Raw genomic sequence first — 26,684 nt, forward strand, 5'->3', positions numbered from 1 at the left:
ACTATATGTTGAGTAAGTATTTTATTACGGCAAAGCAAAAGCAAGAGGCAATAAGGACAGGATAACATAGAAAAATAAAAAACAAAGTAAAAACAAATGCACACACGATGTATGTATAATATCTAAATGATTAAATGAAAATCAAATGTGAATGTGATCTTGAAAAATAATCATTAAGTGTAAATAAAACTTAAAAATGTAAGATGATGTTAAAGGGAACTTTACCCATTTTCAGAATGCATATATGTTGTTTCTATGGTCTAAGACAGTCCACAAATATATGTAAACAAAAACAACTTTCTCCCCAAATCCGAAACTACAGTGCTAAAACTAAAATTTGTGATGTCATAGGGTATTCAGTCTGGAGCTACTCCAGTGATAATGAATTGGTAATGCTGTCCTAGATGACACTGAGAGCACTCAGGAATATCTTTCTAGGTATATGGACAGTTTATGTTTCAGAACTGCAACCACCACAATAGAATAAAGCATATTTGGGTATAAGAAAACTAAAACAACATTCTGTGAGTCCATAAAATCAGGCTCCTGTTCATGGTCTATGGAGCAGCTCCAGATTTTGTACTTGATGACATCACAAGTTTAAGACTTTGGTTCCTGGCTTTGAATGAGAGTAGCTCATGATCACAGCTACGCCTATTGACTGAACTTTCCTCTGACATGGAAACAACATATTAAATGCTGCCCTAAGAACAAGTTAAAAAAAAAAACACACAAATGGGGACGTCAGTAGCATAGTGGATAGTGCTGGCGCCCTATGTACAATGGCGGTGCCTTGCTGCAGTGGTTGCAGGTTCGACTCCAGCTTGCAACCATTTGCTGCATGTCACCCCCCGCTCTCTCTTTCTCTCCCCCATTTCACTCTATCCTGTACATTAAAGGCAAAAAGCCCCAAAAAATAATCTAAAAAAACCACACAAATGTTGCTTAACCAAACTCAAATATAAAAGGATGCAATATAGCTGTCAAAATACATCAAATCTGGGGCATCAGTGGCTTAGTGGTAGAGCAGGCGCCCCATGTACAAGGCTGTTGGTGCAGCGGCCCGGGTTCGAATCCAGCCTGTGGCCCTTTGCTGCATGTCATCACTTCTCTCTCTCTCTCCCCCCTTCACACTTGTCTGTCCTGTCCATTAAAGGCAAAATGGCCCAAAAAATATCTTAAAAAAAAATAATAATATATACATCAAATCAAATGTAAATGATTGGTAGAAAGATGTTTCACACATAATGATTCACTAATTTGTTGTTAAATTGTTTAAATCAATCACTGAATTTGTGACTGCACAAACTTAATTGTAATAAGTGAATGCAGTTTGCAAGTCATGGAAAAAGAAAAATCAGCTTACTCTTCTTCAGTCCTCCTTTAAGTTATATCCTACATTGAAGCTAACTGGTCTTGCTACTCTAGTTAGCTTCTGTTGTTCCTGCGGTTGGTCGGTCTTTTTCTCAGAATAGAGTAGAATTATTTTTTTGCCACCTTGCCTGAAACCAGTAAGGATTTATCTCCGATCATGTTTGAGTCGTGTACTGTGACATATACTTCACTCGTTTGGCTCCAGCACATGCTGTGAATGGTCTTTCCACATATTTTGGTTAGCTGTCTGAAGCCATCATCACAAAAACATTGTGATCTTGTTGTCCTTTTTCTGACTTGCCCAGAATACTCAAAATACAAGATGATTCTTAAGTGTAAATAACAAAACATTCAACACTGAACACAAATATAAATACATAATATATACACATTGGCTTATCAGTGCACTTAAAGATCAAAAAGCACCACATCAAATCTGATGTTCTCTCTTTCTCTGCCCCTCATGAACCTGCCTCCACATGCTGTTTGTGGTTGTTTGAACACCTTGGCAGGTTTTGAGTGTGTTTGTGTGTGTTCATCTGCTCCCCATAAACACCTACATGTACACAACCTAAACAATGTTTCAATCAGCTCTCAGTGAATTATCTGTGGTGTTTGCACCTGACAGCTCTAAATGGTCAGATACAACAGCTGACATAAAGTATAAACTGGGAATAGCCATAGGGGCTGGAAATAACTCTAAGTAGAGCGTGCACCACATGTGCTAAAGGCTCTAGCAGCGGCCTGTGTTTGATTCCAACCTGCAGCCCTTTGCTGCATGTTGTCCCCTCTCTCTTCCCCCTTCTCCCTGTCATTCTTCAGCTGCACTATCAAATAAAGGCAATAAAAGCTCACAAAAATTAATCTTAAAAGAAGGGCCTACCAGTGAGTCGACTAATAAGCTGAAATTCTAGTACATCTCCAATGGAATTTGACAAAAATAGTTGGATGTAAAGAGTGGTCCTTTTATAGTATTTGATATGTCTTTTGTTTCCAGGGGCAGGGACAGCTAGGTCTTTATTTCTTACTTCCTCTCTTCCCCAGTTTATACAAACTTAAAACATCAAAAAAAAATATTTACTTGTTGTCTTGATCAATTCCGTGTAATGTCAATATCCACATATTTATTCCATTAGCCTGTTCATTATACTAGATTTAGAGTGTCCTGTTAATAGGCTGAAAGTCACCTCCCCTTCAACAATTTGTTTTTAATTACCTTTACTGACAATGGGACTTAATTAGTTTGCCATAAATTAAATACTGGTTTTTCAATGAGAATTTAAGGTAGCTTTATTCTGACTTGTGATGTTTTATCAAATTATCCAGATCATTCTGTTCAAAATCATTAAAATTAAATGAAAATTAAAATGGCAGCGCAGCTGGCAGCCATTGTCTTATAAATAGCTGTACTGATGTTGGTCAGAGAGAACGATGGACTGCCACTGGACTTGGCTGAAACGGTCTTCATCCCTGTGGTAGGCACCTCCTTGTGCATTGTCTTACCCACTCCTGGACTCCTGGATTGATTGTCCGGTTGTGCAGAGGCTCCAGAATGACTGATGTCACTGGCAGTCTTAGAAAAAGGAAATAAAGAAAGAATAGGCCTCATTATTGCAATTACACTTTTAGTTTTCAGCTTTTTGGTTGATTATTCATCACTGTTGGGAAGTAGCAAACTACATGTAATTAAACCAGTACTTTAAGTAGCTTACTGTCAGCTCAACCACATTCATACTTGCATAGTGAGTTAAGTAGTTAGGTTACAGTTTTGCCATTTTTGTCTAACTAACTACTGAAACTACAAACTGTTTTGGGCCTTAAAAGGAAGGAATGGTCTTTTTATTTTATTCTACCATTTATAATTGAACCGCCTTTGACCACATTTAGTCAGAACTACTGATTATTGCCATTCATTAACAAATATTCAGAGAAGTTGTTGCATTATATTTTAGAAGTTACAGCTAACTGAGTAATCCTGCTTGGTGAAATTACCCCTCCTTGAGTCTAGTATCTGGAAGGCAGGTGTCTGACTGATGGACATTATAAATAAAACCAAAGCTGACATTCCTGCACTTTCCTATGAATAGTAGGTTACGTTATTGTTTTGTGTTTATGACCTGTGAACAAGTTGGTACTTTGCACTCAACTCAGTTAGGCGTCATTTTATGCTGGCATGCAACTTTTCATTCTGTATAAATAACGTTATAATGCTGTTTCACATGTACATTGTCAACTTGATTACTTTTTACATCACATGATTTTTTAAAAGTAGTTTGAACTACTTTTTCTAAGTGGCTTTAGTTAACTAAACTAGATTTCTCCTGAGGGGAGCTTTGATGTAGTTTGACTTCTACCAGTGTGAAGTCATTGGTAGCTTGCAATATGCTTTCAAAGTACCTTAATGTTCACTCTGGCTATCATCTACAATATTCTGTGCAAACAGTTATTGGTGTAAGGTTATATAAAAGAAAATAATGTACAAATTGCACAACATTACAAATCATTACAGCAAGCAAAACCTGCTCCAATGTTCATATGTTTGTCTGGCTTTTGTTTTAAGACAGACTCTAAAAATTGTAAAGCTATCCTCAAGAAATCCTACCTGTGATGTTATCTGGAACATTGTTCTGAAGATGGAGCGGGTGAAGTGGAAGAGGACCGTCTGGATACTCTGCAAACAGTTATTGGTTTAAGGTTAAATTACAGAAAACATGTTCTAATGTCTGTGTGGCCACCTGACTATTGTTCTTTTAGACAGACATGAAAATTGTAAAGCTATCCTTAAGAAATCCTACCCATGTTCTTCTCTGGATCCTTGTTCTGTGGGTGGGGTAGATGGGGTGGTTGTGAACCATCAGTCGTCTCTGCAAACAGTTATTGGTTTAAGGTCAAATTAAAGAAAACATGTTCTAATGTCTGTGTGGCCACCTGACTATTGTTCTTTTAGACAGACTTAAAGAATTGTAAAGCTATCCTCAAGAAATCCTACCTGTGATGTTCTTCTCTGGATCCTTGTTCTGTGGGTGGGGTAGATGGGGTGGTTGTGAACCATCAGTCGTCGGGTGGGGTAGATGGGGTGGTTGTGAACCATCAGTCGTCTCTGCAAACAGTTATTAAGGTCAAATTAAAGAAAACATGTTCTAATGTCTGTGTGGCCACCTGACTATTGTTCTTTTAGACAGACTTAAAGAATTGTAAAGCTATCTTAAAGAAATCCTGCCTGTGATAGTGCAGCATCTGGATTGTACCTGTGAGAGTGGTGATGCTCACCAGAGGTGGGTAGAGTAGCCAAATATTGTACTCAAATAAGAGTACTGATACTTTAGAACAATATTACTCAAGTAAAAGTAAAAAAGTAGTCATCCAAATAATTACTTGAGTAAGAGTAAAAGAGTATTTGGTGAAAAAACTACTCAAGTACTGAGTAACTGTTGAGTAACGTCTGATATATTTGTAAAATAAGAACATGAACCTAATCAATCAATCAAAAATAATAATCTGCAAATTCATGTATTTTAAACGATAGCCCTTTAAAGCCCCTACAAGGAGCTTTCATTTTGAGTTGATTTTGGCAGAATGAAGGCTACATTTTCCATGAGCTCTAGCGCGTATTGCACCTATTTATAATAGTCACTATTTCATTTCACTACTAGTCAAATGTAAGCAGCTAGGTAAGATGACGTGTGCCGTCTGCGTGCTGTAAATCGTTTCGTCCTGGAAGCGACGGACCCGGACACAGTTTCCTAAAGGTATGGATATACAGTACACTATATAGAAATAGCTTATCGTCACACTGATGGTCTCATTTGCTGTTGTAGGTCACGCACGGACATCAGCAGAAACGAGAGACATTTGCATATCCAGTTAAAAGTTCCTTGTAGTGGCTTTAACTACAACAAAAATAAATTAAATCTTTACAAACATAATATAAATCAAGGCACAAGAAACACAAATACATTGTTATATATACTGTACATATATAAATATAGTTTAGTATATGTACAGTATATGACTCAAGTAAAAGTAAAAAGTATTTTGCATTAAAACTACTCTGAAAAGTACAATTTATCCGAAAAGTTACTCAAGTAAATGTAACTGAGTAAATGTAACTAGTTACTACCCACCTCTGATGCTCACTCAGGCTATCATCTTCAGTATCCTGTGCAAACAGTTAGTGGTCTGAGATTATAAACTAGCCCATGGGCATATTGCACAATATTACAAATAAACCAGCTCTAAAGAAACATTAAGGCATTAAGTAAACAAATAGCCACTACAGTATTTTTATTGAAGAAAAAGGGCATACCAGCAATTGACAAAGAAAAAGGACATTTTCGTTTTGATCCCCACCCATACCGCCTTTACAGGATAATGTACAAGAAACAGTTCACAGGAGATGATAATAAACAGACACAAAAAATACTTCACACTTCAAAGACAACAAAATACAAATACATACTGTACTTAGGGATGAAAATAGATAAAATCTGTGGATATCCTATTATACAGGATATTTTACCTACAACTCTTACAACTACACTCTGACATAGCGGACCGGTATTAAAGGGTTAAGAGCTCCATATATGGTCCCTGCAGAGAGCCATTCATGAACAATAAAGATTACAGATCCTGCCTAGTCTTGTGGGACAGTCTTAAAGGAGCTACAGTATATGTAAGAAATCTAAAGCAAAGAGTCATAAAAATCATCTAAAAAATTTTTTTGCAGTCTGCAAATCATGTTTATGTTTTGAATTTGTGTTTTGGCCTGTTGCACCACCCACCGCCGTCTACCAGTCACGGCAGTAAGTACAGTCTCAGCACCTAGAGTCTGTAGGGGAGGTGGGGCGGACACGACTCGCGGCAGTATTTTGAATTTGAGTGCAGTACCCATTTTGGCCACATTCTTACATACAGCACCTTTAAGTTTATCAAAATAAAGTATCAAAGGGTCCCAGGTTGCATGGAATTTTTGGGTTGACCCTCTAATTGAGTATTTAATCTTTTTCAGTTTGCGGAATTACATCAAGTCATTCATCCAGGCAGAAGCTTTGGGTTGATATTCTGACATCCATTCCAACAAAATCTTTCTCCATGCTAGTAGTGTAGCAAAGGCGAACAGCTGTAGAGGAGATGGAGCCTTGGGTGGTGTGAGGAAAATGCAGAGCTAGCTGCAGTGTGTGGGTGAGCCTAAATGGCCTAGTCTGCCCAGTTGCACAAATGGCCCATCCTAAATGACTTGGAGAACATGTATTTTCTTTCTTTTTAAAGATATTTTTTGGGGCATTTTGCCTTTAATGGACAGGACAGGTAAGTGTGAGGGGGGGAGAGAGAGAAGGGGGGATGACATGCAGCAAAGGGCCACAGGCTGGATTTGAACCCAGGCCGCTGTGGCAACAGCCTTGTACATGGGGCGCCTGCTCTACCACTAAGCCACCAACGCCCCTCATTTATTTTCTTAACTTTTAATTTTAGTAATCAAAATTAACATTTAAATACAAAATAAAGACAAAAAACACATTTGGCAATGCTATAGATTACAGCCCTCACTGAACAGTGAATTACTCTGGAGTTACGGTGTAATCCTTTGTTCTGATGGTGTAAGTACAGGATGTACTTATATAGGCCTAGATACTGGGGAGAGGATGTGAAGTCATAGAATAAGGGGGTAAGTAAGTAAGTAAATTTTGGGACAAAGAACTGGGTGTCTATTACTATTACAATTACAATTACAGTAATGTAAAGTAATCTAGAGCATTCCTAAACAATTATCTTTCTATTAAGGTTAAAGATAACACCTGACTGTACAGATGGCTTCAGGCCCAAGTATGCACAGAAACTACCTCACAGGCAGGTTTCCAGAATATCAGGCACATTAACGATGCAATAAATGCCAAAAAAAACCACTATTCAATGCAACTATCTGCAATCAGCACATAAATGTATCTCTATATCGACTGTCCCGTCACATCTGATGTCAGATCAAAGGGGATTGGCACCGTTTGGCACGTTTGGCACGCGTAATGGAAACCCAACCTGATTTGATTAACACAGCTGCAAACTAATGAGTTCACATCCCTCTCAGCCAACCACAAACAGCCACAGCATCAGATAGGGAGTATATATTCAGCATCTGTCATCTTAGAAAAGTCAAAAGAAAAGAAACAGAGTGAGACTGCGAGAGAGAAAGAGAGAGCGCGCGCGCACGAGAGAAACGCAACATTGATTTACAATTGTGGTGATGTCCTCCCAGGCTACCTTTGCATCATCAGCCCGTGGAGGTCTGCTCGCAGTTCCGTATATTCGGACACTGCGAGCAGACCTCCTGGACCAAAACATCAGTTTCCTCCTGGGAGAAGTTTGGCTGTCTGACGCTGCTGCTCTCTTCTGCCATGGCGAACTGAGTAAACTCTCATTAGGCATAGCAAGATTTACACCTGGAGTAATAAAGATGGCTCCAGACGGTCGCGCTTAGATTTCTGGCTTGTTTCAAAATCTTTAGACAAAGACAGTGTTACAGTTAATATTTTAACAACAACGTTAACTGATCACAGAGCTGTTACTGTTAATGTTAATCTTTTGCCTGGCGGGGGTTGTTTGAAAAATTTCTCTTTCTGGAAAATGAATAGTTCTCTACTGAGTCATATTGTGTTCAACTGAAGCTTAAAAGGCTAATTACTCTCTACTGGGACAAAGCTCAAAGGGAAGGGAATTCTGGTATCAACTGGGAGCTACACAAATTTGAGATTGGAAAATATTTGAGGAAATATGGCAGCATTTTAGTGAAATCTAGGAGAGCCTTAGAAGAGAAAGTTGTCTCCGAAATTACAGCCCTTGCTAATGTCCCTCCATAAAATCTATCTGAAGAAGAGAGGTTAAAGTTGGCGGAATTACAAGGTAAATTAGATGACATATACAAAATAAAAGTGGAGGGTGCCTTCATAAGGTCCAGACAAAAGTGGTTGGAGCATGGTGAGCAGATGTCTGCCTATTTTTTTTTATTTAGAAAAGTCACAAGCAAAGTACAATTCTATCCTCCAGCTGAATATTGAGGGAACTGTTACTGATAACAGGAAGGATTAGATTTCATTATATAAATCTAAGTTCAATGTAGATAATATGTCTGCATTTTCTAGGCATTTGGATGCATTGAATACAATTAGCCCTGAAGATAAGTTGATGTGTGATTCCCCAATCACTTTACAAGAAGTTGTAGATTCCATAAAACATTTAAAAGTTAACAAGTCACCTGGTAACGATGGAATCAGCGCTGAATTTTATAAGTCATTTTCGGAGTTGCTTGCACCATTCTCACATAAAGTTTTTTCAGAGAGTATTACTAATTCTACACTTCCCAATAGCATGACACAAGGTGTCATCTGTCCTATACCTAAACCAAAAAAAGATGTTGTTTTGATTGATAACTGGAGACCTATTAGTCTACTCAACAACGATTATAAACTTTTTGCCATTATATTTGCCATGAGGTTTAAAAAAGTGTTAGATACAATCATAGACGATAATCAATCAGGATTTATGGGTAATAGGCACATTTCTAACAACATAAGGCTGGTCTTTGATCTTATTGATTACTCTGATCTGATAACTGAGGATAGTTTTATACTTTTTCTTGATACTGTTGAGCATCCCTTCATCTTTTATTGCCTTGAGAAATTTGGTTTTGGTGCATATTTCTGCAATGCTTTTAAAACCTTCTATGCAAAAGGAAACAGCTCTGTGAAGTTAACAGGTGGTACCACTCAAAGATTTTGTCTCGAACGTGGAATACGGCAGGGCTGCCCGGTATCTGTTTATCTCTTTCTCATTGTTGCACAAGTTTTTTGTCACTATATAAAATCAAGTGACCTAGAAGGTATATCTGTTGCGGGTAGGAACATCTTATTGAGCCAACTGGCAGATGATACTGTACAGCTGTATTTTTGAAAAACTCTCTACAGGTAGATACAGCGATTAAGTGTACTGAAGTATTTTCAAAAGTCTCAGGACTTTGTTTGAATTTAAAGAAATGTGAATTGTTTGCGTTAAAAGAGTCTGCTGTATCCTCTATTAATAGTATCCCTGTCAAGGAAAAGGTAAACTATCTAGGTATTGTTGTAACCAAAAACCATCAAGAAAGAGGTGATCTCAATTTTAATCCAATGATTAAAAAGGCTGAAGGCAAATACAATCGTTGGTTACAACGAGACTTGTCCTTAAAAGGTCGTGTCCTCCTATCAAAAGCTGAAGGTATTTCACGACTTATTTATGTTGCATCCTCGCTATATCTTGATAATAGAACTGCCAAGAGAATTGATCAAATGCTGTTTAAGTTTTTGTGGAAGAACCGTGTTCATTATATCAGAAAATCTGTTGTTGTTAATTCTTGTAGAAATGGTGGCCTTGACTTTCTGGATTTCTCCATGTTGAATAACGTGTTTAAGATCAACTGGTTAAAGAATTTTCTGAAAAATGAGTCCTCCATGTGGAACTTTATCCCCAAATTTGTTTGGGGAGGTCTCCCGTTCCTTTTAGTTTGCAGTTATAAGATAAACAAGATACCTGTTAAACTGTCCAACTTTCACAAGCAGGTTTTACTGGCATGGAACTTAATCTACAAGCATAACTTCTCACCACAGCGTTATTATATATGGAATAATGGAGATATTCTGCGTAAAAAGAAGAGTATTTTTCTAAAGAACTGGTTTGACAAAAATATTTTTTTGGTAAGTCAGCTGATTAACGCTGAAGGTAGTCTTATGAATCATGATGAACTTACTACGTATTATGATTTCCCTGTCACAGCGAAGGAATTTGTTCTGGTAATGGGGGCTATCCCACATGGCTCGGTGACTCTGTGCAGAGGCTCATTCCCAACTGATGTCTCTTTAGTTAATCTTGATGAAACTATGTGGTAAAGTGTGTTTTCAACAATACGTAAGAATAATAACAAAGCCATTCGGGCTCTATTTCAGAATGAAATTGTTACAAAACCTTGTCATTACTTATTGGAGTAATTTTGTCAGTAACATTCCCTGGATTAAAGTGTGGGCATTGCCCCATAAATACTTAATTACTAATAAGATTAAGGAGATTTCTTTTAAAATTTTGCACAAAATGTATTCAGTTAAACATTTTCTCAAAAAGTTTAAACCAGATCTAAATATAAATTGTTCTCTGTGTGCAGCCCATCCAGAAACTGTGTCTCATCTGTTTTGGAAATGTCATTTCTCTAGTAAATTATGGAAAGATGTTGTTAAATTTATTAATGACATAGTTTACAAGGACTTTGTATTATTGTATGAGCATGTTTTATTTGGTTTTTACCCCAATGATAGGAAATTGCATGAAAAAGCGTATATGATAAATCTACTGATCATTCTAACCAAATTTCATATACATATAAGTGCAAATTTTTAAATAGAAGACCCCTGTTCACTGTTTTTTACAAAGAGTTTGAACAGTACTTAGAATCTATTAAATCCTCTACTAATAATAAGGCCTTACAAACAATTAATGTTTGTGTCAAACTTAAAATCTGTATTTGAACACAGTTTATGTGGTGCTGGATTGTGATGTGATGCTTGATCTGATGCTTGGACTGACTGCTGGACTTTGTTCTGAATATGCCTTGAATACTTGTTCTTCCTTTTATTTTCTATTTTATTTATTTATTTTTTCTTTTCTTTTTTTAAAATCCTTTCTGTGTCATGACCCCGTGGCTTATTTTGTTGAATGCACTCTGTATTTGCATGATAGCTACTGTGTGCATTTGTAAATGATGTGCAACATGTTAAAAAAAAAACAAAAACCCTCTCATTACGCCTTTGCGCGCCGCAAGGTGAGTTCATTTAGTTTATACTTATATTTGTGTTGTTCAGAGTTCCCCATGTGCATAGCATTTACGTTGTCCACTCTGACCTGAGCTGTGACTGGTTGCATTACGTGCGCACACACACACACACACACACACACACACACACACACACACACACACACACACACACACACACACACACACAGGGTTTACCTGCTGAAAGTAGTGCAGTTTCATCATGGTGTATTCACGGAACTTGTCAAGGCAATTAGGATCGTTGTTGATAGCTTCGAGTATGTCTTCAAGAGAATCCTTGAACGCTATGGTTCTATTCAAGCTCACCGACTTCCTCAGATGATCAAACTCCAAGTCCTCAAGTTGTGATGGAATGTTGGGACAAGACCAGAAACGCAATGGGCTTCTTTCTCTCACCTAAGTGAATCAGGAAGCAGAAGAGAGGCAATGTCACCAGCTGTTGTTATCAATCCCTAGGGCAAGACCTGAGACAGAGGGTAGTAGAATCAGACGAGCCACCTCGTTGTTTCAAAACTCTTTTAAAAGCTCATTTTCATAAACTGGCTTTTGTGTGTGTGTTTTTTTGTTTTGTTTTATGTTTTAATTAATTTGCTTATCCTTACATTTGTATTCATTGTCTCTTTTGTTTTCTTTTTTAGCTACATTGAACTGACTTCTTCTCTACATTGAACTTGCTTCTTATTTAGAGATCACTGAATTCTGATTCTACTAACCTTTCTCCAACTCTGAGAAAAGATAAAATACACAGAGCATTTTATGATCTTAAGTTAGATCATGCTGGGACAAGTAAAGGGTTGTTTCTCAGGGGCTGAATTTAGGAAGTACAAGAAAAAGGTCAAAATGTCATACTGATGGAGAATCGGTAGCATAGTGGATAGTGCCAGCGCCCCATGTACAGAGGCACTGCCTCGCTGCAGCGGCCGCGGGTTCAAATCTAGCTCGCAGCCCTTTGCTGCATGTCAGTCCCCACTCTCTCTCTGTCTCCCCATTTCACACTCTGAAGTGTCATTTAAGGCAAAAAAGCCCACAAAAATAATCTTTAAAAAAAAAATGTCATACTGATGTTATACTGAGCTCAGCAAAACAGGCTGGACAAAGAAAGGTATGTTATTTTAGATTTTCCTCTCCTCTGGGACAGTGTCATGACGAGAGAACAGCAGATGAGCCTAAGGCATACAGCTGAGGCTGAGAATAATGATAATAATGCTAATTTAGCAGCGGGTCAAGGAGTTATAATAATAATAATTCAGCCTGGGTGGTCTTTCAGTAAAGTACACTTAGCAATCAGGCAGAGAATAGGTATGCATATAAAAATATCAGGATTCCACAGATCAGATACTTGAGGTATTCCTTCATGTTGTCCTCAACAAAAGAAAATACATACAAATCAGAACATATTAATTATATCATGATGAATAATGGTGTTATTATGCACATTCAAGTTTTTATCAGGTGAAAAATATGTGTGATTAAAAATACAACTGTTTTTCCTGGTCCTGGTAAAAACAATCGGTCCTACCTGTTTTTTTTGCTCCAGAATGGACCATCTACTGGAGAAGATTCTCCTCCTCCTCCTCCTAAGGTATCTTCCTGTTGACCTGCCCCTCAGAGTCTTGATCGCGGCTCTCAGTTCTGCTTGCAGTGTTTCCAAGTGTCCCTGTATGTTCCTAACATCTTTCCTTGATTGGGACATGTAGCTCTGAAGCTTTTCTTCCAGCACAAGAGTCTGTTCCTGTAATTCTGTCAACTGATATTCAACACAATAGGAATCATATTAGACACAATTTCGGGAAGTATGTTATGTTCTTTTAATAACTGGTTGTTGAACATTTCAAAGCAGACAGTACATTCCCATACAGTATACAATTTTTTGTATTTCCTTTTTTATACTATCTATACTGTATGTTGTGTTATATGGACCTGTGTCTGCAATAAAGCTTTATTATATAATTTCATTTGTATGCAGGTTAATTTTTGACCTGTGATGTGATTAATCTGTATTAATAATTTGATGGTTTGCCATTCATCATTTAACTTGCATGTCTTTTTTTCTTTTCGTATTTGTTAATTATGAGAGATGAATATTCTTTATTTGATAGTTGGCTTTTGGTTTTGAATATTCATATATTCATTATATTACGGTTGTTTTAATATTTGTAGTTAATATTAATCTTCTGATGATATACATATTCATTCTGGTCATTTGAGTTTTTATCAGTAGTTATTGAATTCTGACACCAAGTTTGTTCTTTAAAAACAGCCACAAACAGTATGTCTAAAAAGAACCTTTTCGACCATACGTTTATCAGTGTTACGTTAACCTACATGTCTTTTAATCTTCAAAATACCAAAATGTTTAATGAATAAATGAGAAAAAATGATGTTCTTAATACTATACCATTTACTAAATAAGAAAATAGCAGAAAGTAAAAGTCCCCTAATGATATTGAGAGGAGCAAATTGGCTTTCCAGCTTTTGCGGGGGCCTTTTGTGCTATGCAATCTGTAAATGTTTCATATCAAGTCCATGCTATCATAATATCAATTAGTTCAAAGGTCAGAGGGATGTTGTATGCTGTAAAATCCTCTGAGGCAAATTGTGATTTGTGATATTGGGCTTTGTAAATAAAATTGATCGATTGATTGACTACTAGTAGTATCTGTGCAATATGTTTAAAACTGAACAGTCTACCTGGTTCAACCAATTGGAATCCAAATCCACTGCCTGTTGATTTGTTTGTCCTTTCTGCAGATCATGATACATGTCCATATCCTGAAATCAAAGAATTAAGAAAACATATACATATATAGTAAAAACAGATAAAGGCCATTCTAAATAAGTGCGTCACACCCTTTGTTAGCTCCAGCCGATCTTCCATAAAACTGCTAAACTATAGTTTTGAAGTGTTATGAGCGTTTTACCATAGCAAACTGTGATATATTATCCATCTTGCCTTTTGCAATAAAAATAGACCTTAAGTAGATTGATCAGACAGATAGACGGATAGAAGTTTTTCTGTTGTTTATCATCAACATCCTATTCTGTCGACTGAGCAAAGTGTTCTGGTTTGATATGGTTTATATGACTATAGGCTGTCTATCACCCATGCTGAAAAAAAAAAACACTTTACACATGTTTTTCTGACGTTTGTCCTGGTGCTTTAAAAACCCCAAAAGAAAACAACAAAAAAAATCAACAAAGACAAAAATATCTATTTATGAGCTTACTATAACATTTTGTTTTAATTTAAATTGATCAGAAAATCAGTTTTTTCCCATTAAGACAACATAGGAGCCAGAACATCATTTCTGTGTATTTATAACAGTCTATGATGACAGTCAGGGGTTAAAATCTGCTGTGGAGCTTTGGAGTGTCATTAGCTCAAAGACCTGTAAGCCTTAGGTAAAGTGGGCCAATCTCTGGCTCTTTAAATACCTCTAAACCACAGGAAACGTGTTTCCTCAGGCTCTGGTTGGCTATCAAGGTCATAGCAACAGCATTGGAAGCACAAATTGGCTCAAGTTAGGTGTCAGTGGAAAGGCCAGGAGCTTGTCTCCATTTTGAGATATGCCAGTCAGTTTGTTTACATGCAGAACAGAAGAAATTCTGGATATGTGGAGAAATATGAACGTTTGAAACAATGCAGTGACAGTTTGTGGATACCTATGGATGTAATGATGTGTTTGGACTAAATATTTCACTGGATTTAGACTGTCTGGATGTTTGACAGTGAGTGAGAAATTTAATGGGAGCTGTGTCAACCACATCAGAGGAATTTGTGTAAAATGATTTTGATAAGACATGATAAAACTCCTGACTTCCAAGTATTTGAAAAAATGTTTACGGGGGATATTACATTTAGAAACCAATTGTTCAAAGGTTAAGAGTCCTCTATCTCCCAAAAAGACATCTTTTACGTATCCCATCCCCATGTCTGCCCATATCTTAAAGCCACCATCAGCTCTACCTGGAGCAAAATAGTTGTTGCCCCAAATTGAGCTAAGAATGGAGAGGAGAGGGGTTTCTTTCAGATATCTTTGAGTAACATGCAAAACACAAATTATATTTTTAACAATAGGATTAAGTGTAATCTTTTTATGTTTGTTATATTTATCAGAGTAGATATCAGTGGGAAAAGGAAGCTTAAGGGAGAGTTCCTCAATGTTTCTCCATGCGGGGGGCTTTTCTGCAGTATAGTTGTAGCAGCCAAAATAATATATATTTGCTTTTGCTTACTTATAATGAACTTTAAGTTTATGTTATGGATAAGTTTAAATTATAGAAATTATGCTTATGTTACGTCATCATGTTGGGGCTTATGGGTGTGGCTTTTTGGTTATTTAGTGGGTTGTGTGGTGGCGGGAGTCGGACAAAGGAAAGCGTTCCTATAGTAGGCTGAAATATTTTTTGTTGACCGTCACCGTTTCCCATTTGTTTTAGCCACACAAGTACTTATTGTTTGTTATTTTATTGTTGCATTATAATAATTGATTGCTGCCTTTTTGATCCTTTTGTTACAATAAACCTGGATCATTTTCAAGACAAATTCAACATCCTTTTCTTTATACTTTTCTTTAGAATGACGTGTCAGCAAGTGGCCTCAGCGGCCTTTTTTTGTTCCTACAATAGTAGAACATTATTGTTCTTAATTGGGTTGCCCAATAATACCATAGCATATTAGGGCATTGCAGCCCTCCTCTGTCAAAGGGCAAGTATAAGAGGGACAAGCGGAGTCTGGGACGCCTATTGTTCCCCAAGTACTGGTTAAACAGTTTTTTCATTTTAGAGAAAAAGCCTTATGGAGGTGGCAAGGGGATGTTCTGAAACAAATGAAGAAACTTCGACCATCTCTCCACTGATTTAGAAATGTCAGCTATAAGGCGGCAGTAGCTCAGTCCATAGGGACTTGGGTTGGGAACCGGAGGGTCGCCGGTTCAAGTCCCCATCTGGACCAAAAATATGGAGCGTGGACTGGTAGCTGGAGAGGTGCCAGTTCACCTCCTGGGCACTGCCGAGGTGCCCCCGAGCAAGGCACCGAACCCCCCAACCGCTCAGAGCGCCTGTCATGGGCAGCCCACTCTGACATCTCTCCACTTAGTGCATGTATAGGTCCAGTTTGTGCGTGTGTGTTCGGACCTGTGTGTAATTGACAACAGAGTGAAAAATTGAATTTCCCCTCGGGGATTAATAAAGTATATAAAAAATTTTAAAAAAGTATTTTTTTACTTTTTGGGACAATTTGAATTCCTAGATAAGTAAAATTATTCACATTTCTAAAGAGGTGGGTGTATTTGGTTGGATTCGCCCTCTGCTCTGAGTTCAAAAGCAATAAGGAGGATTTTGAGTTATTCATTTTGCAACCAGAAATACCTCCAAATATCTTGAATAAATCTAAAAGAGCCGGAACAGATATTACCAGATTTTTAAGAAAAAGAATCACGTCATCAGCATGAAGAGCTATTTGATGGTCGAACCCTCCAATTTTTATACCCGTGATTGTAGCATAGTGCCTTATAGCAATGGCGAGTGGTTCAATTGCAATTATAAATAAAAGGGGGGATAGGGGGCAACCTTGTCTACAGCCTCTCCCAATCTTTATTGGTTTTGAGGTAATGTTGTTGGTGATTATTTCTGCATAAGGATTATTATAAAGGAGCTTAATCCAATTGCATAATCCCTCCCCCAAACCAAAGCGACCAAGGAGCTCGTGCAAATAAGGCCATTCTACCCTATCAAAAGCTTTCTCGGCATCTAATGCCAAGAAGGCTGTATCTGGCGCCCCCCTCACAAAACATTACAATGAACACAGATGCTTCTAACTGCATCAGTCTCTGAACATAAACCCTTAGGCCTAAAAGCCTAGGTAGTGCTAAAGACCATTCCACATTTAATGAGGGATGGTCAGACAGTGATGACCTGATCTTATCCTAAACATAAACACACCCTCCCTTGTTTACTTGAAAGATAAAGATTTTTGCCAAAAAAGTGGCCCCATATCAAACAGATGTGTACAGAAAAATTAAATATTAGGGACCTAGTTGTTACCCTATTAAAATATATCCAACTCAGATTGTCCTCCTGATAAACAAGAAGTAAATAAATTCCACCCATTAAAAATAGATAAAGAAAAGAAAGAAGGTGGGGGGGTGGGGTGGGTGGATCTGTCTGAGAAATCGACTTTTAACTCTCCAATAGCTTCAAGGACTGGCGCGTGATTTGGTCCTTCTTCTTCGGCGCTGATGGACTCCTCCATCATTGCGCTAGCAATAGCTTTTAGCTTCTCCACTTTGTTTAGTTGGCCCGAATTCAATCTTAGGTTGTGAGGATTTACCACGACCCTTCTTGGCATGTCTTTGCAGAAGAGGGAAGTGTGTGTCCACCTAGTGCGCTGCCAATCCGGAAATCGGCTGTTTTAGTGTTTTTAATGGAACCCCCAGTGAAGATATATCACATGATTGTTCTTGAATAACCAGAGTGACAACAAATTTTTTGAGTCTATTTATATCATCGCACCATCATCATCAGATCAGCTTGGCTCCTTATATAGTCATCCTGATGCAATCTGAAAGTCCAGAATGCAGATCACAAATAACCGGTTATATGGGGGTGGGGGGGTGTCAGCCAATCACAGAAATCCAAAACTTGCATGACAAGAACATACAAGCAGTGGTTCCAAAGACATTAATGCAAAATATACAGGCAGTGTCATCTAGATTGAAACGCTGTTTCCAGAATTGAAATACATGCCATTTCAGTTCTAATAAATGTGTGCCAAGGTTTACCCACATAAAATATGTTTAATTAAACAACCCACAGGTGGTGACAAGATACAGGGACAAACTTAATCAGTGGTTCACCTTGCAGCCTTTGTTTGACTCATTGGGAGAATGGTGGGAGGATGTCAAACATAAAACAAGAGCCTTTTTATGGCCAAAGGTAAAAAGGCAGCTGCAAAAAAATGAGCCCTCCAACAGAGACTGCAAGCAAAGTTGCAACGTTACTATCTCCTTTTACTGTCAGGTTTTGATGTGAATGAATATATTGTAAAATTAAAAAGAGACAAGTCCAAATTGTATAATGAGAAGAGTAGAGGGGTGCCCACAAGGAGCAGAATACAGCACCTAGAAGAAAATGATAAGTGTACTCCCTATTTTTTTAATAAATTGTTAAAATCCAGGCAATGTATTGAAGCTGTCTTAGACAGAGATGAAAAAGAGGTGAGTGATCCTCAAGGTATACTCAGGGTTATCAAGTCATTGTACAGTGAACTCTATCAAGACAAATCCATATCCGAACAGTCAATCAGTTACTTTTTGTCCCACCTAACCACAAAACTAAATAATCCAGACAGAGACCTCCTGTAGAGAGACTTGACAATCAATGAGATAACCAAGGCCATGCAGAGTATGCAGAGCAATAAATCTCCTGGCCCTGATGGCCTGCCCAAAGAGTACTACAGCACTTTTTGGGACCAGCTTAAAGATCCATTGATCATTGTTGCATGTGTTCAAAGAGAGTTTTTCAAAAGCCACACTACCGCCCTCTTTAGGAACAGACTTGTAATTGTAATTTCATTTTCTTTGTGTATTCTTTGTGTTTTCAAATACTTCAGAATGTCTAGACCTCTTAACCTCACACCTAGATACAAAATCCTGCAGGATACGCCAGGAGTTTGAAAACAATGGGTAGGGGCACTGCTCCCTGCCGCAGACAGAAGGGTGTGAAACACACCGTAAGAGGCGTTCCTCAGGTATAAATGTTTAGGCTTTCCTATGTTCGGGGTCTTTTGTCATTCTGACCGCTCGTGTGATGACTGACCTTTTCTTTGCAAAGAAAATAAAAACCTTGTCGGCCGGCAGAAGTCTCATTTCATTATTCACCAGCAGCAGAGAATTTCCACAACAGACTCCATTTACCTTCTTTTTTAAAAAGGGAGACAGGAGAGATTTGAAACACTGGAGACCTCTGACTCTGCTTGGAGTTGACATTAAGATACTGTCAAAAGCTCTCTTTTTTTTTGGTTGGTATAGACCTAACACGTGGGGATCTTGGCTGGTCCATGTCAGACAGCCTGGCCCTACTACTACTAAGAGATTCCTACCTGCATGCCCAAGATCGTCATCTTCCCCTTTGCATTTTAGGGTTAGATTTAGAGAAGGCCTTTAATAGCATCAATCACCAGTATTTTAAGGCTGTCATGTCCCAACTCAATTTTGGCACCAAATGTAGAACATGGGTAGATCTGTTGTATTCTGACATTGCAAGCACAGTTTTGGTTAATGGAGAACGCACAGCACCATTTGGTGTAAAATCAGGGGTACGACAAGGCTGTCCACTTTCCCCTACCTTATTCATTCTTGCAGTTGAACCCCTTGCACGTGTATTGAGACACTCAAAAAACATCAGGGGCCTCCCGATCCCAGGGGCAACAGGTAAGGAAGCTAAACTGAGTCTGTATATGGATGACCTAACCCTCCTCCTTACAGACAATAAGTCAATAATAGACACCTTACTTATTTGTGATCAATTTACCTGTGCATCAGGAACAAAAATTAACAAGGGGAAATGTGAGTTACTCTGCCTCATCTGGAGGGAACCAGTAGGACACCTCAGCCTCGTACAAAAAAATTAAACAATAAAAGTTCCAGGGGTAAAAATAGGGAAGACATGGAGAAAAAAACAATTGGGAGTCAAAATTACCCAAAATTAGAGTTAAGCTCCTCCAGTGGCAGGACAGAGACTTATCTATGACTGGAACGTCCTTGTTATAAAGGCTGACATCCTTGCCTCTCTGACACATTTGGCAGCAACATTCCCAATCCCCCATGCAACACTGAGGAAAATCATCTTTCGGTTTATGTGGGGAGGGCAACAGGAGAAACTAAAACGAGAGTTAATGTACAGGCCATTAGAAAAGGGAAGCAAAGGTGTCCCAGACATTGAAAGTAAATTGAAGGCTATGTTTTTGACCCCAATTATTAAGGTGGGCCTGAAGCCACAGGTAGGCCTGAGTTGGGCCCATTTTGCCATGTCTTGGGTGGGGTGGGGTGTGCTTAGAGCTTGGGGGAAAAGTCCACCCCAAACCATACCATATGCACAAACCTGGCCAAAAATTTACAGTGTAGTTTTTTCATGTCTTTAAAAATGTGCATGTCAACTTCCATTTGACAAAATTACAAGAACAGGCATTGTAAGAGGTTCTGTCTGTCTCCACTGCACTCAAGGTGAACTCCTGCGGGCACACTGACTGAGGAAGAGTCAGAAACAGTTTGGTCCAATGTAAACATCCCCGTATTGTTAAATAAACACAAAGACATGGCTTGGCAGATTGTCCACCAGTGTTTGCCCACAAGAGATTTCCTTGAAATAAGAGGGTGCACCCACAGTGCTAAATGCCGGAGGCCTTCCTGTGGAGACAACGAAACTGTTGAACATCTTTTTTGGTCATGTCCCAGTGCTACAGGTGTTTGGTTATTAGTGTTGCCATGGCTGCAAGCGTTGTACAGAGGTCCAAAGTGTTATGAGGACATAGCTTACGGCTGCTTGCAAAGAAATCCAACAGATAAAATGAAAAAATGGTGGGCTGTCATTAACTGTGTAAAAGAAAGTCTATGGAGAGCAAGAAATGTACAGGTTATTAGAAAGTATTCTGTGCTACATGAACTTGTTATAAGATCCATGTTAAACATTTTCAATGATTACTTACTAAAAGACATGTCAACAAAAGAAAAGAAAACCAAGCTTCTACTGTGGAGAATTCCTAAAACTCCATTGTCTTGGGGCGTCGGTGGCTTAGTGGATAGAGCATGTGCCCCATGTACAAGGCTGCTGTAATTTTGTAGTACTAATCATGGAATGATTGCTTAGGCAATTGAGTACATACTGGAGAATGTAAATGTATTCATGTATAACTACTTGTATGGGTTTGTACATGTTATATATGTACTGTACCTTGTAACACTGTACCGCTTTTGAGATGACCCCAGTACTGGACTTAATAAACATCTAAAAACTGAAAATTGAAGTTGCATAAAATATGTGCAGCGTGGGGTGTGTTCCAGAGGTGGTTTAACAGTGAAGACTGAGAGGAAACAGTTAGCTCTCTTTCAGCTTTTCAATTTCAATTTATTCATTTAAGATACAATGTACATTAATCCACATTTAAACAAATGTAAATGCACCCGAATTAACTGGAGAGCTGGTAATTAGCTGTGCAAAGGAATCTGATGCTGTGCAATCTGTAAACTGTTTTATTTGAGTCCAAGCTCTTTGACAGTTGCAGCTATGATGATGATGATAGTTACTGTTTCTTATTATGAGTAGTAGTATTGGTATTGTTATTGTTGTTATGTTTTTATCATCATTATATGTTTAACACTTAGCTTACCAGATTCAGGTAATCCAAATCCAGTACCAGTTCGTATGTCAGTCCTGTATGATCATCATACACCCGTCCTACATGCCCAAGGCCTTCCTGTGGAGACAGCAAAACTGTTGAACATCTTTTTTGGCCATGTCCCAGTGCTACAGGTGTTTGGTTATTAGTGTTGCCATGGCTGCAAGCGTTGTACAGAGGTCCAAAGTGTTATGAGGACATAGCTTACGGCTGCTTGCAAAGAAATCCAACAGATAAAATGAAAAAAATGGTGGGTTGTCATTAACTGTGTAAAAGAAAGTCTATGGAGAGCAAGAAATGTACAGGTTATTAGAAAGTATTCTGTGCTACATGAACTTGTTATAAGATCCATGTTAAACATTTTCAATGATTACTTACTAAAAGACATGTCAACAAAAGAAAAGAAAACCAAGCTTCTACTGTGGAGAATTCCTAAAACTCCTTATTATGAGTAGTAGCCTAGTATTAGTATTGTTATTGTTGTTATGTTTTTATCATCATTATATGTTTTACACTTTAACACGATTCAGGTAATCCAAATCCAGTGCCGGTTGGTATGTCAGTCCTGTATACTGATCATCATACATGTTCATTTCCTGAAATCACAGAATTCAAACAAGGTGTTGTCCAGAGTGTCTCTTACAAAAAAGGTGGACTCTCTCTCTCTCTCTCTCTCTCTCTGTATATAAATATATATATATATCGTCACAGCTGTGATTCCGTCATAGACAATTACAACCGTTTTATTAAAGATTAAAGTTCCACTGATTGTCACACACCTGAGTGTGTGAAATTTGTTCTCCGCATTTGACCCATCCCCTGAGGGAGCGGTGAGCAGCAGCGCCGCTTGAGAATCATGTGGTGAATCCCTCCCCCCCAATTCCAACCCCTGATTCTGAGTTTCATTTTTTATATGACCTGGCCAGAGATCAAACCCACAACATCCCAGTCTCAGGGCGGACACTCTACCACTAAGCCAGCCAAACTGGACGAAGTTATACAGTTGCAGATCAATGTAAATACAAAGTAGCTTGTGAGTTCCTGGCGTGTGTGCTGCGTTGCCAGGCAAGAGACCGGGGGAACTGTGTTTTTCTTTCTTTCATGGAGCTACATAACAATTACCGGACGGAACTAACTGTTGTATAAATACATATATGCACACAACAGTTAGTTCCGACCTAGTAATTTGATTGGACGAGAGGCACTCTGTGAGTGCTGATAGGCCTATAGAGTATAACATCACTGGGACTTGTAACAGTAAAAACACTCAGCTCACAGGTGTAAGCCTATAAAAATTATCCACTGTCTTTGATATAAATACAACCGTTAATTAACCAACTGTCACACTCGCTACATTGACGCAAACTGACACTATAGCGTTACACGTCGTCACGGCTGTGATTCAGTCGTATGCACGAGGCCGCAGGCCGGCTTGGAAAAACCGACACCATGACCTAAAAAAAAGATAGGTAGGCCTACTTTCTGGGCCCAGAAAAGAAGGAGGATTTGAATTATTAAATTTTATTGACTTAAACAATACATCCAAAATAAAGTGGATTAAGCATTGTCTTACAACACCAAAATCCATCTGGTATTTTATTCCACATAATATTGTTAAAGCATTGTGAGGCCTTCATTTTCTACTCACCTGTAATTTTAAGTGTTCTAAATTACCAATAAAGTTATCTAAATTATTTCAACAGGCCCTCCTTGCATGGAAATTATGTTACACACCTAATTTTTCCCCACATAAAACCATCATATGGAATAATGGTGATATTACTGTGGGGGAAAAAATCTATTTTCAAGCAGAATTGGTTTGACAAAGGTATAATATTTGTAACTGATTTATTCGACACCAGCGGTTTATTGCTTAGTTATGAGCGTTTCTTTCTCATTAAATCCTTTCCTGTAACAAGTAAAGAATTTAACTCTGTGAGCAAAACGCTATTCCTGGCGGCCTGTCTCATCTAATGAAGTATCACCTACAATTCCAAGAAGTACTGAGGATTGAATCTCTGTTATTTGTAAATGGTCTAGATTTTATGGATCTTAAGTGTAACAATAAACACATACATAATGCACTCTATGAAAAAAGGAAAATTAGTCCCAGAGGGAAAGCATTTTGGAATAACAACTTTACTGACATTGACTGGCAGAGGGCTTAGCTTTTGCCATACAAATTCTGTATTAACAATAAAATTAAACAAGTGCACATCAAAATTTTACACAATATATTATGTAACTAACTCTTACCTATCCAAATTTTTAGACATTGAAAATAACTGTACCTTCTGTAATAATGAGGTTGAATCCATATCCCACTTATTTTATCAATGTTCATACTCACTTAAAGGAGCTATATGTAAGAAATCTAAAGCAAATAGTCGTAAAATCCTCCTAATATGTCACAGAGACTAAGGAATAATGTTCATATAACATACTGATCTCACCGACAACAATAGTACAGCCAGAATATTTGCATCTAAAACATTTTTTTTACAGTCCGCAAATCATGTTTATGTTTTGAATTTGTGTTTTGGCCTGTTGCGCCACACACCGCCATCTACCAGTCACACAGTCAGAGTAGAGTCTCAGCATCAGTTACAACTGAGCTACAGCAGCACGGCAAGCAGCATTAGCAGTGTCCCCAGTAGCTACATTTGGCCACATTCTTACATACAGCACCTTTAACTTCTGGTCTCAGATTAAGAGATATGTACTGTGCAAAACTAAAAATATTATCAAAATTTATTATAGAAATATCATTGTTTATTTTGACCACAAGAATGATAAAACAGAATTTATTGTTAATTTATTGATTTTGTTTGGTAAATTTCATATCCACAAATGTAGATTCTTTAAAGTTACCCCTAATTTCATCAGATATTCACTAGAATTTGTTGAATGTATTAAAATGCTAGATTTTATTAATACAACAAAAAGTTACAAAACAGTCAATATATATAGAGAACTCTTTGAAGAATAATGTAACCCTTTTCCTTTTGCAATGCTGAATTTTTGTTTTTAATGCACTTTATAGCCTATGAGTCCCACTTTTTATTTATTTATTTTTTTTCTTAAATTTTACGTTTTTATTACTGTATTTGATCTTAAATTGTTTTCTTGTACCCCTTGATTGAATTGCTTGTTGAGCACTTGTCTGCTTGCTTTGTACATGCTGTTTTCTGAAATAAAGTTTGTTAAAAAACAAAACAAAACAAAAAACGAGGCCGCAGGCCGAGTCCCGAAGACAATTACAGCCGTGACGATATACAGTACAACATCACTCCCTCTCGTGTGTTTAATATGATTCAGGAAATAATTATAAAAGCGAAGATATCTGTTTTTGCAAATTAACCCCTCAAATATGGTCTAAATGTGAAAGTGCGTCATACCTCCATTAGGCCTAGCTCAGGTCGATTTTCAACAAAACTCGTGAACTGTTGCTGAAGAGCGAGGAAGAATAAAAACAAACACTGATATATTTCATCACCCATCTTCGTCTTTTTCAAGAAAAATACACGTGACTATATAACGTAACCCATTAATCAGTAGGATCTAAAGATCTGTTCATTAACATCCGCCCTTTCATCGACTGAGCAGGTTAACACAAGGTGTGCTGGTTATATAAGAGATCTGAGAAGCTACAACTCTTTCACTTTCACTTATCTCTGAGCATGGATTGTGTTGCTGACAGCCACGCCCTAGGGGATGAATGGGAATTTTACTTTGGAAAAAAAAAAAAAAGTCTCGTGAGTAACGTGCAGTACCGGAGTCAAACAGAGAGGCAGCAGCTGAGGGAAAGTAGCCTGCGTACTGCGTAGCCTGCCTGGACTGCCCTGAAGAAGAAGTGTTTCCTTGTTTATTATTCTTCAGGGTAAATTTTTTTTTTCCATGACCGTGGGTGAAAGCGGAGCACTTCCGACTGTTAGTGAACGGCCGGTGGTCACGGCGAGTATACGAAGGTTAAGGTTTAGTTTATTAGTCTGCTACATAGTTCTTCGTTCAATATTCGATATTATGAATGCCATCATGAACAATGACAGGCACCCACTCCATGCATTAGAGGTTTTTTAGGAAGAGCACACATAGTGACAGGCTGATCCCACCAAAATGCAAGGAGGTAGGCTACAGAAAGTCTTTTTTGCCTGCTGCCATAAAGCTTTTTTATGATCAATAGTGTGCAATAATCTGATCTTATCCCCTGATGTGCAATTATCTTAACATACTTTTAACTTATTTAACACTGATGCCTTCTTTATTTTATTCCTGAATCTAGCCTATTTGTGACTGATTTGCTTTTATTTAGAGTGTTGTTTTTCGATTGAATTTATGTGTTCGCCAGTCCATTTATTCCGCTTTAAGGTGGTGGTAATTTGAAGGTTGTGGTGTTGCAGCAAAAAACAAAAGCACTTTAAAAAAAAAAATTAAAAAATAAATTCATTCACCTAAATCCGCCTCTGTTGCTGATAAAAGTATGATGTGTTATGTTACCATAATATAGCCTAGGTTTTTTCTCAAGCATTTTCATTAGGCTATTTTAAATGCTTATGTTTTAATGTTTCTGACACTTTGTATTGTCAGGCGCTGGGTGCTACTCTTGTGCCTAATCTGTGGAAGTTTTCAAGAGCGCAGCTGCAGGTTGCGTCTGAGGTTGCTAAGCAACCTTAACAAGCACCGTATAGCGTGTTCACCTGAAATCCTGAGTGCAGAGCTGACCTTCTTCCAGGTGCTGTTTATAAGTGTGTAGGCCTATCGTCTGTGGGACAGATGTAAAGCTGTGGGTAGCCCTGCACTAACATGATCAACTTTTCCGTATTTATCAGACTGAATATTTACAGAAGAAGGGAAAGATATCTGTCGGCTGCGATTGGTTGTTCCTTTTCACATGACATGCGGTATGCGCGTTCCAAAAGTTGAACTCAGATCGGAATGTCCGGACTTCACCGCACTTGCAGGCTCGTGGACTTTGCGGGCACGTTCCCGTGAAGTCTGAGTGCTGAGGGCTCCAAATCCACAGTTCATCCAGTCCACAAGGGGCTTTAAGTGGGCTTTCGGCAGACT

General features: G+C 38.1%; 1 protein-coding gene across 1 annotated transcript; it reads right to left on the minus strand.

Annotated features, from left to right (window-relative positions):
* Positions 1 to 7: 7 nt before the first annotated feature.
* On the minus strand, positions 8 to 25,234 carry LOC126389212 (uncharacterized). Its single transcript, XM_050042774.1, has 8 exons — positions 25,016 to 25,234; positions 21,609 to 21,695; positions 13,913 to 13,993; positions 12,741 to 12,968; positions 11,399 to 11,617; positions 4,170 to 4,238; positions 3,977 to 4,045; positions 8 to 2,947 (listed from the first exon to the last, which is right to left on the minus strand). Exons 1-8 carry the CDS (start codon positions 25,115 to 25,117, stop codon positions 2,726 to 2,728), a joined length of 1,077 nt encoding a protein of 358 aa, XP_049898731.1. The 5' UTR covers positions 25,118 to 25,234; the 3' UTR covers positions 8 to 2,725.
* Between the last annotated feature and the right edge of the window lie 1,450 nt (positions 25,235 to 26,684).

The sequence above is a fragment of the Epinephelus moara genome, chromosome 4, assembly GCF_006386435.1.
Source record: "Epinephelus moara isolate mb chromosome 4, YSFRI_EMoa_1.0, whole genome shotgun sequence".
In the NCBI taxonomy this organism is placed as follows: Eukaryota; Metazoa; Chordata; class Actinopteri; order Perciformes; family Serranidae; genus Epinephelus; species Epinephelus moara.

Coding starts and splice junctions, on each gene's coding strand:
- LOC126389212 (XM_050042774.1), bottom strand. CDS start 25,117: ATGGGTGATGAAATATATCAGTGTTTGTTTTTATTCTTCCTCGCTCTT. Junction 21,696..25,015: donor CTGAGCTAGGCCTAATGGAG/GTATGACGCACT, acceptor CTGTCTCCACAG/GAAGGCCTTGGGCATGTAGG. Junction 2,948..3,976: donor TGTTCCAGATAACATCACAG/GTAGGATTTCTT, acceptor CCTTTTTCTAAG/ACTGCCAGTGACATCAGTCA.